The sequence below is a fragment of the Thalia democratica genome, chromosome 6 (genome assembly GCF_965202585.1).
Source record: "Thalia democratica chromosome 6, ktThaDemo2.hap1.1, whole genome shotgun sequence".
Taxonomy (NCBI): Eukaryota; Metazoa; Chordata; class Thaliacea; order Salpida; family Salpidae; genus Thalia; species Thalia democratica.
The window spans coordinates 34512341-34523064 of record NC_139170.1 but is presented as its reverse complement, the minus strand read 5'-3'; the positions used below and the strand labels follow the sequence as shown (position 1 = coordinate 34523064).

The 10724-nt window shown below is 24.1% G+C and overlaps 1 protein-coding gene across 1 annotated transcript in view; it reads right to left on the bottom strand.

The window, feature by feature from the left end:
• Nucleotides 1-3519: 3519 nt before the first annotated feature.
• LOC145838436 (catechol O-methyltransferase-like) overlaps nucleotides 3520-10724 on the bottom strand; it is a 30936-nt gene continuing 23731 nt past the window's right edge. Inside the window, exons 6-7 of the mRNA XM_082946025.1 lie at nucleotides 8429-8581; nucleotides 3520-5382 (exon numbers count right to left, since the gene is read on the bottom strand). Of these exons, the coding sequence (XP_082802151.1) occupies nucleotides 5164-5382; nucleotides 8429-8581 (372 nt within the window). The 3' untranslated portion in view covers nucleotides 3520-5163. The remainder of the gene's footprint in view (nucleotides 5383-8428; nucleotides 8582-10724) is intronic.

Sequence of the window (10724 nt, the reverse complement as noted above, 5' to 3'; positions counted from 1 at the left end):
CATCAATATTATTTTGATGAAAGAAATTAACATTGTATTAATTTTGTTAACAAGTTATAGATGTTGTATTTTTAGTTAAACTAATAAAAAATCAGTTTAAAAGAAGAAGCCAGCATTTTCTTGAAAGAATTGGGGAGGAAAAAACCTCTTCTAAAAGCTAATGGAGGAAACAAAATGGATTTGTGAGTAAAACTACTGTTGTTTGTTTGAAATTTTAGTAAATGTAAAAAAAAGAACAAGATGATTTTTTATGAAAACAACTTAAACACTGTGATAAATCTGAAAGATAAGTTGTAAACATTGTATTAAAAGATATTGATAAAAAAATAGGTTGAAAGCCGTACTAAAAGATTATGATCAATTGTCAAGGGAATTGTACAAAACACAAAGTAGAAACAAAGATTTATTTAATGAAAACATTAGTTTTGGGTTTGAGCTAGTAAGTTTGAAACTAAGCTATTAGAATTTTTCTAATTGGAAATCAAAAGTTTTTATTTAAGCTACCTTTGTTTTTATTTAATGAGTTTATTACTTTTTCTGCACGTGTTAAAATTTAAAAATATACTTAAAAGTACTAAGATACTGATGATTAAGTATATATGGAATTATTTTTTGAAAGCAAAACTTAAATGGTTGCAGGATATCTAAACCGCAGTTATGTACGTTAAAAAAAAAACTTTTATTTGAAAAAGTTGTAAAACTTTCGAAACTTATTGTTATATTGGAATTAAAAACTTAATCTATAACTTATGTATATGATACAAACAAAACTTGAAATTGTTTGCATTCAGCTTAAAACTAAAAAGATGTGGTATAAACAAAATAAAATGCTAATCATAAAAAAAAACTAAGACTGATGACGAGTTAACGTTAATTTTTCTTTAGAAACGAATGAAAAAAGCAGGCTGCTGGAGTTAGTTTTTTGAATTATAGTTAAAGTAATTGTAGTTATTTAATCAAAATATAGCAATATTATTTCAATTAGAGTTAGATTATTCACGTTTTTACACTACAAACTGTTTTAAATAAAATTAACTCTATTCTAATAAAATTTTAATCAGTTAATGAAAAAAAAGTTTTTACAGAACGCCTGTTAAAAAAGTGGTAAAACCCAAAAAAAAGTGCATGTTTTATGTTTGATGTCGTCATTTTTGGTATATTTTCAATGATACCAATGAAATATGTCATACCTTTCATATGTTACGTCTGTCTTGTTGAATACGCGATCAACTACAACCTAAAAAAATTACCAACAAAAAGAGCACAGTTAGTTTGTATTTATTCTAGTTAAGAAATCAAAAGAGATATTTTAGATAAGGTTTTCCCAATCTTTTTTTCATTAAGCCCCTCCGACAAGATTTCTCAAAAAGACTACTTTTAAATACGCCTTAAACCTTTTTTTAATTTTTTTGATGTTCGTCATCAACCCAAGAATATTTTGTGTAAGTTTCGAATCATGACCCCATAGCCCATTTTAATTTCTGAAATGGCCCACTTAGGGAAGCCCTGTTCTAGATACTGTTTGGTAATATTAAAAAAACCCTTATATTTATACTTTTAATAAATTAATGTTGCTTATGCCAAGTTATCATTGTTTAATTTTTATAAAAACAAGCAACAAAATTGTTTATAAGTCTTTAGATTACTACTGTAGCTAACTAAGATGCTTTTCCAAATCAATAAACTATTTTAATATATCTTTAGTTTAGTATTAAACAAAGTTATTCAACAGGTAAACAAGCCAATATTTAGAGGGGGTGATAAGTATTGGTTTGTTGAAAACTGCTGAAGATAAGAACGATTGATTGAAGGTGTCGAAATTAAGTCGTGCTGCAGACTTTTATTATTTCACACTGAAACCATCATGAGAGAATAATATGAAGGAAGTATGTGATACCTAGTACATGTCATGTTTGTCTTGTTAAATATTTGACAAAAATACAATCTACAAAAATAAAATCAAATCCACCAACAAAAAATGAAAAGTTAGTTAGTTCTAATTTAAGTATAAAAAATATAAAAAACTTGCGTTATTCTTGATACTCTTTATTATGACTTTGATATTTTTCTAAAAATAATGTATCTAAAAACTTATTACTGCTTATACCAAGTTATCATTGTTTAATTTATCTAAAAATAAACACTAGATTTTTTTTAAAGGTTTAAACTTTAGTCAATGTAAGTAACTAAGATGCTTGCCTAAAAAAATGTAGTTTTTTCAAATATCTCTAATTAAACATTTAACAAAGTTGTTCAACAGGTAAACAAGCCAATACTTAGAGGGGTGATAAGTATTGGTTTACTTATTTTGTGACACAAATACAATTTAAAAAAAAAACCACCAACAAAAATAGCAAAGTTAGTTTGTTTTGATTTAGTGGAAAGTTTGTGTCATTCTTGAGATTTTGATAAAATTAATGTTTTACTATTTCTCACTATTACTTAAGCCAAGTTATCATCGTTTTTTCTATATACAGTAGGTAACTAAAGAGCTTGTTTTACATAGTAAAATTATTGAAACAAAATTTCAATTTAGTATTCAACAAAAACTTTCAACAGGTAAACAAGCCAATTTTAGATGGGGTGCTGAATATTGGTTTTGTTGAAAATTGCAGAACAAGTAATTTGAAATCCTGGTAAAGATTGAGTCGTGCTGCCGACTTTTATATCAAAACCAGTCCATCAGAAGCTATTTTAATTAATAAAATAAAGCTTATATATACAATTAAAAAATTCATTAATAAAAAATGGTACAAAGCAAACATGTGTGTTTATTTTTCATCTTAGTTCAACATAAAAACCGATTATAATAATAAAGTGTTTGTTGACGAAATCTTTATAACACTTTCAGCTTATATAGTTAATTTTACTGCCGTATAGACTGTGTGTAATGCAACAAACCATTAAGTATTTGTTTTACAAATAACAAAAAAAACTTTAAAGAATCATAAGTTATCTCTTATAAATGTATTATAATATCGTTAAACCTAAATATTTATGTACACTACTACTAGGCTTTTATTATTAAAATATACTGCTTTTATATAAATAGACTTTTAAAACAAAAACTTGAGATAAAACTAAAAAGCCATTTCTATAGTTAAGTCTTAAAAATGTTTTTAAAATAAATCACGAAGCTAGGGTATCAACTATATTAAAAAATTGTAAGACAAGAGCAATCAATTTTTTATTAAGTTCATACATAGTTTGTAATGGATTACACTTTTAAATTAAATTGCATGTTTATTTTATATTTTTATTAAACACACTAAAGTGTATATTTTTTGTTTAAAAAAAATTCAAATTCTTGGTTTTTATATCCTAAATCGTCAAATTCCAGGATTTCAGGTTAAGTGGCCACCCTGTATTCTAGTAGTAGTTGTAGAAAAATTGTATCCTACTTATTTTTGTTAATCACGATTACATTTTTTGGCTGCTGGCAGTAGTCAACTATTAAGAGTAATTTAAATCATTTTGTACCATTATTAAATGTTTACAAATATGTATAAAACTAAGTAATACTAATCTAAAATTTAATACAAAGGAAATCACGACAACTAAAAAAAGACTACACTTTGACTATATTTAGGTAAAACCATTTGCCAATGGATAACTTTTTTTCTAAATAAAAAATCAGATAAGTTAACAATACAACTTTAAAATGAGAGAGTAAACATCGTTGTGCAATTAAAGTGCAAAATCAATAATCACTGTTTAGAATTCTTGCATAAAAACAACATTATAATCAGATGTACACGGATATAAATATTTTGTTCTCATAATTTGAATCAACTAGTTTTTGGAATGAGAACAAAGAAATGTTATTTCAGCTTTTTGCATAATTTAATGGAATGAGCACACTTTAAACACATGAAGAAAAAAGTTGCTATTCAGATTATACAGCAGTAAAGTTTTCTTCAAAAAGCTACAGTTTACAAAATACCAATTCACTTAAATTAAAAAGTACTTTAAAAATAAATTTGAGTACCACTATTTTTTACAACATAGTGTTTTACACAGTAATCATTTAAAGTTAATTATGAAATAAAATTTTATGGTAGACAAATCTAACAGCTAATAAAAGTACCAAAAACATGACTGAAATACAATCACAAGTTTTATCAAAATTGAAATGTTAATGTGTGTTTATATACTTACTTGGAGCAACCAAATAATATGTTATTTTAAAATTTAATCTCAAAAATGTAATGAGCTAACATTTGAAATATATCAAAAGGTTTGTATTAGTGTTATTTGCATTGAAGAATAAACAAAAGTGAGCAAATATAAAATAAGCTACAATAAGTTAATCTCGACATTTATTAGGTAAAATTTAAACAGCACTTAATTATAACATTAAAATGTAAATGAGCTTTACAGCACTAAACATAATTTTCATTTAATCAGAACTATAAAGTTTAACTTAAAATGTTTTAAAATATTTAAAACAGCATAATTTTAAATTTTCAAGGACCTAAATAAGTTCATCTTCGACTTATTTTAAGTATAATAAATCATTAGCACTGAATTTAAATCATATAGCACTTAATCAAAATGTACAAAAATTAGTTATTCTACTATTAAATATGCCAGCATAAAAATTTAAAAACTCTAAACTCACAACATAAGTACTAAAGCAAAAACTAGCTAATAAAATGTAGAAAAGTTGTTAATCAACTTAACTAATTGTAATTTAAAATAATATATTAAAAAAGCTCAATTTTTAAAACTAGTCTAGTTTTTAAAAAAGTTTACTTTATGAAATAAAATCTCTTAAATTAGTTTCTACAAATGACTGCTACATACAACTATTAAACGCATTGTAATAACTACTTTCTAGAGCAGGGGTCGGCAAATTGCAGCCCATAAAGCTAAGATCTGCCCGCAAAAGGCTTTTCAGCTAAAAAGATGTTTTTAAAAACAATAAAAAGAATCTTGTTGTGGTAATAACTTACAACTAGGCTTATAATTTAACAAATACTGTTTATAAGTGCTCTTATATTGCTTATTTTACCACAATTTTGATTTAAAATAACATTTTTATACAGATTTTTACAACTTTTTTAAATAACTGCATCCCGCAGAATAATTTTATTTATATAATGCGACCCACGACTTTTAAAAAGGCTGCCGACCCCTGTCTCAGAGCTACGGAAAAATTAATTAAAATTTCTGGTTATGATTTTGGGATAATTCAGGGTCCGGTTTCTCGACGAACTTGCAAACTTCGATGGCGTCCAGAACGTCGTATGTGCAGTGCTCCAACGCCATCTGGTGGTAAGTAGTTTGATACAAGGGACTTTCCCTGACATGCAACAAGAAAGTAGGGTCGCTGAAGTGAACGACCTTGTCGCTGATAATCACCGATCCCTCGACTATCATCTGTAGATAAAAAAATAAAATAATAAAGTTTTATTGAGTTTGTTTGCATTTATTAAATTATAAGTACAGAACAGAATTTCAACCGAGAATATTAAAAGATTGTATAATTGACTAAATTTAATTTTAAACTAAAATAGGAAATTAATCACTACAAGGCTATATAATTTTTTTAAAACAAGTTAAAACTTCTGTTTTAATTATCATACTATTAATAACTTTTTTTTAAACCTGTATCTTATATAAAAGTTTATATCTTTCTTTAAATAATTAAATACTAATTAATATCTTAATCAAAATATATTAGTAGTAATAAAACAAAAATACAAGTCATCAGGATAATCCTGGAAATCCTTTAAAAGTTTTAAATATTTTAACCATAGTATTTATGAAAAAAATCTAATTTTTATCTACTTTTTCCTAATTTTTTCACTAGTACTAACATATTTTTATACAAAAGTAACCTTTTTTTTTATACAAAGCTAGCTTATAAAAGAACAAAAAATAATTAAATAAGCTTAATTTCAATGTCAACAAAAACTCAACAATTTAATCTTAGCCGAAAAATTGGATCAAACATTATAAATTTAAACAAAACCATGAAAGATTTTTTTCCAACCATTTTTATTCAAAACTTCAGTTCTGTTTATATGTTACATAGCAAAACAGTAAAGTTTAAATGAACTCAAAAACTTTTTCACTTTTTGTTAAAAGTCAGATTCACAAAACTAAATTTTACTTAATTTTTAACTTTTAGAAGAAGAAAAATAAAAATTTGCGTTTTAAGATTACTCGTTTTTTTGAGTCCAGCAAAACTGAAATTACTTACTTATTACAGAAAAAAAATTACTAATTTATGATAATATAACAAATTTATTTTAAACATAAGTTAAAACTATATTAAACATATGGGCATGATGAATAAATTTAAACTGTTCAAACATGTTTAATAAAATATTAATTTGAAATTTCGTAGCAATTAATTTCAAATTAACAATGCAAACTGTAATCAAAACTTTCTGGCACTTGAAAAAAAAATGTTGTTTTATAAGTTCATGTACTTAAGTCACACTCCATTCATATAATAATTTAAAATACATTTCCAGGAAAACAAAAAACAAAGCTTTTCTTATGGTAAATGAAACAATTAGACGGTATCTAAACTTAATAATAATGTTTAATATTCTTATTATAACAGATTAAAAACTATGTTTATTTACAGCTCTATAATAAATAAAAAACCTATATATATATAAAACAAATGAAATCATTATCAAAAAAAATCTTTACAAATAGTTAGATAGAAGTATTGAGTAAGTTTAACCTGTAAAACCTTTTTTACACTATTAAAAATTCCTTGAACATGTTAAAGTAGTTTGAAAAGGAAAACTTTCCGAAAAAACACAACATAACTTTCTGCATTAGTTTTTAAAACAGAAATAAAACAAATGTTTAATTCAAAAGGTGTGGTTTAGTACAGCTAGTAGCTAAATACGTACAACTTATTTATCGATTTTATAAAATAAATTCTATCAAAATAAATCTCTGATACCATTTACAAAAATGCCATATATTAAAATCGATAGCTAAAAACAAGCAGCTTATTCTATTTTTTGAACATAAACAAGTTACAAAGCAGATAAGCTTTAGTAAAAAGAAGTATAACAACTTTACTTTAAGGGGTTTATTCAGTTTTGAAAATAAGTTTTATAAATAATTTTCAAAAATCTCAAGATACAAACTTTGCTTATCAATAATATCTATCTAATCAAAAAACTAGTAAGTTTTAATAAATTTTAGCTAATTAGAGTCTTTAATATTTAAATTTTTTACTGAATTCAACTCCTATTATTTATTTTTTTGTTATTATTACAAATTTTGTGTTTACAAGAGAAACTTTACCTTGTTTTATACAAGTTGATTTTAAATTGTAGAGTTTAATCTATGCTAGCAGACACTTTTTACCGCTTAAAAAACTTTTAAAAAGAATGGATCAATATTGGAGTTAAAAATATTCTTTTTGGAAAATACAAACTTAAACAGCGAAAAAAGTACAATTGTGTTTAAAACCTAACTTGTACTTGATTTTGAACTAATATTTCATTAACATTTATTTTATAGTAAGTCCATTACTATTATTTATTAATTTTACTTAGTTTTTTGAAATTTTATTTTTAACACTTTCAAAATTCTAACATTTAAAATCTTTTGAGCTACTTGTGGCAAGTTTCCACATAATTTTATTACTTATGCTTAAAAATTAGAATTTGGACGAATTTATAATCGTCTGATAAATTAACAAAAAAGCGGTCTTATGTTTTTGCCGTTTAAGCTATAATTATATACTATAACATACTTTTCACAGAATGAAAAACATATTCATTAAATTTTGAGATATCTTCAGTTGCGTAAAAAGCTTCCGATACAACAGTATGGAGGAAAAATTTTCAATGCCGATTTTCTTAGAATTTTCAAAAATTCACTAAAAATCTATCTTCTTCTTAATTTTTTGCCAATTAACCATAAACTTTCAGGAAATTTTCCTTCTATTAATAAAAAAATTACTATTGTAAAACTTAAAAAAATTAAATTTAAGAATCTCACGGCTAAAATATGAAAATAGTCATTAAAAAAGATTTTACTCAAAAAAACAATTCCTAAAACAGAAATATCTTTTATTTAGTTAGATTAAACTGAAAAAGTTTCAGAAACAATGCTTAAAAACTTCAGGAGAAGATATAATTCAAATGAAATAGTCTTTTTATGCCTTTTTACTTTGGTCCTTTCATAAGGAACCTATTCCGACTTTGCACCCTCATGTCTCAAAAATTAGTTAGAATTTTACAAAACGGTAAAAAGCAACCGCTAGCTTAGTTAAAGATCATTAAAGTAAGATCAACATTTAAAAAGTGCCTTATCCCCTGATATGCCCTTAACTAATTTTTCAAACTTAAGCTTTCAAGTTAACAGTTGTAAAAAAATACTTTGACTCCCCACTGCAATAAATTTAAAAAAATATTATTTTTATATCATCCAATATTATTTAAACCTTATTTTCCTGTAGACACTCGATCATACGAACGTGCGACGGTTGATCGTGGCTGATTCTCGTTGTCACTATGACGTCATAATGAGCCTGACCCTTCTGAAGAACCGAAGAAAAGAATTTCTCATTTGGCTCAGCTATCAGGTTCAAGTTTATCTGAAAAAAAAAGATTAACCAACTTTCAATTCATTTACAAATACAAAAAAATAGTTTAAAAATACGTTACAATTTAACATTTTTTATTTATTAAAATTTATCAATTAATTTGTTCAGAAAATTAGTAAACATGAGCAAATTTTCATAAAAAAGCAAAAAAGAAAGCAATAATTTTAAAATCATATTTTCTAGGGTAATATTTATATTGAAAAAAATAATTTAATACAAGTTAAAATATTTTTTGAAATAAAACGTTTACATTAATATTTTTTTAATTTCATTACGACTTTTCAAAACGTAGAATTTTTTACAACTTAAATAAAATAATGATTTTATACCATATATTTTGTTTCAACTAGTTTTTAATAAATTAAATTTACTTCGAAACTTAAAAAAAAAAATTGTTATGTATGTCGGAGTTATGATACCTATAACTTTGCTTTAAGTTTCAATTAAGTCAAATAAAACTTAGCCATGCTAAATGTATACGTCTTTTTAAACAATTGCTAATTTTAATAAAAAATAATTTTTTTATATATACAACGTAGTTAAGTTAAACAAATAATATTTTGATAAATAACAAATCTATAATAACACTTTCACAATAATATTTATTTTTCGTATAATTTTAAACAATAACACTTTTGGCCGTGCATAATTTTTGGCGGTTTATCAAAAAATCAATTTATGATGCTAAATTAGCTTGAAGCATTTTTTCATTATACATTTGATACTTATGAGAAAAATAAACCATACAAAAAAATTCTAACAAAAGTTTATAACTTTGTTTTTAAACCATAGCAAAATGGTAGAAATATAGAAAAATATATAATGAAAAACAAATTAAAATCAAATAAAAAAATAAATACTCATATGTGAAAACCTAGAAAGTATAATGCATATAAAAGTTTATACGTCATCAAACTTTTTAAACTAGAAAAATTTATCTGCAAAAATTTATCATATTCAATTAAAACATTATAATCGTTTTTTACTCAAAAACATTTCCAAATAGATATTAGTAATTAATATTTTATGTTTTAATCAGTATAACAAAACTTTATTAGTTTAAAATTCTTAAAAAGTAGTGAATTTACAAGATTAAACTAATATTTCTTTTTACTTTAAATTAAAAAAATTAATTTAATATTTATTCAACCTATTTATAACTTAAAAACAAAATTTTACAAATTTATTAAATGATAGTGTTATTTTAAACTATTTACACATAAGTGTCAAATATTTAAGAAACAGTTGAAAGCTAAAAAATAAACAAAAAAATAAACACTAATTGCTTTTTAAGTTATACTGAGCTGCTAATTTTAGGAACATTCTCAACTTTAATATATTTAGTATAGTACTGATTAAATTCATTTTTTTTTATTAATATAGCACCGTATGAAATTATTTAAAAATATAACTTCAACTAACACAGGTATAAATTTAAAATACCAATGAATTTAAAAGTATTTTATACAAGATAAATAACGTCATTTTTAAGTAGAATTAAATGTAAATATTTTATTAAAGTAAAATAGTTTTCTTAATACCAAAAAACTAACTGAATATTGCTTTTCAAAAAGTGTTTAGTCTTATTTACAATAGCTACATCTTCTACAGAAACTAAAAAAATTAGATTATGCTCATAACCAAAAAATAAAAAATAAAGTAAAACTTAGTTATACAAGTATTTAATGTAAAAAATCATATAACTTATACCTAGTGTTTGTAAAATATGAGAAGCTTTTGTATATGCCAATTTGTTCTAACTAGTAATATTTTCAGTGTTTCAGCAGAATTATTTTTACATAATTAAAAGTTTTTTAGTTTGTAATGTACTGAAAACTTTATCTACGCAGAAATCGCATATTTAAGTATGTTTATACAAAACTAGAAACACCAAATCTAAATAAGAAGAAAAAAAAACTGTCCTAGCCAACCAAAGACTTCATGCGAAAAGGCGAGCGAAATGGTTTCAATAATTTATACAGATTATCAACTTAGCTTTTCCCTCTCATTTTATATTTCCATCTTACACTTATCTAAATTGAAACTTTCACGCAGATGAGAGGCTCTTAAGACGCTCTTAATTTTCAATACATGACGTAGATAGAAGTTGATATTTTCTAACTTACTTTGTTTT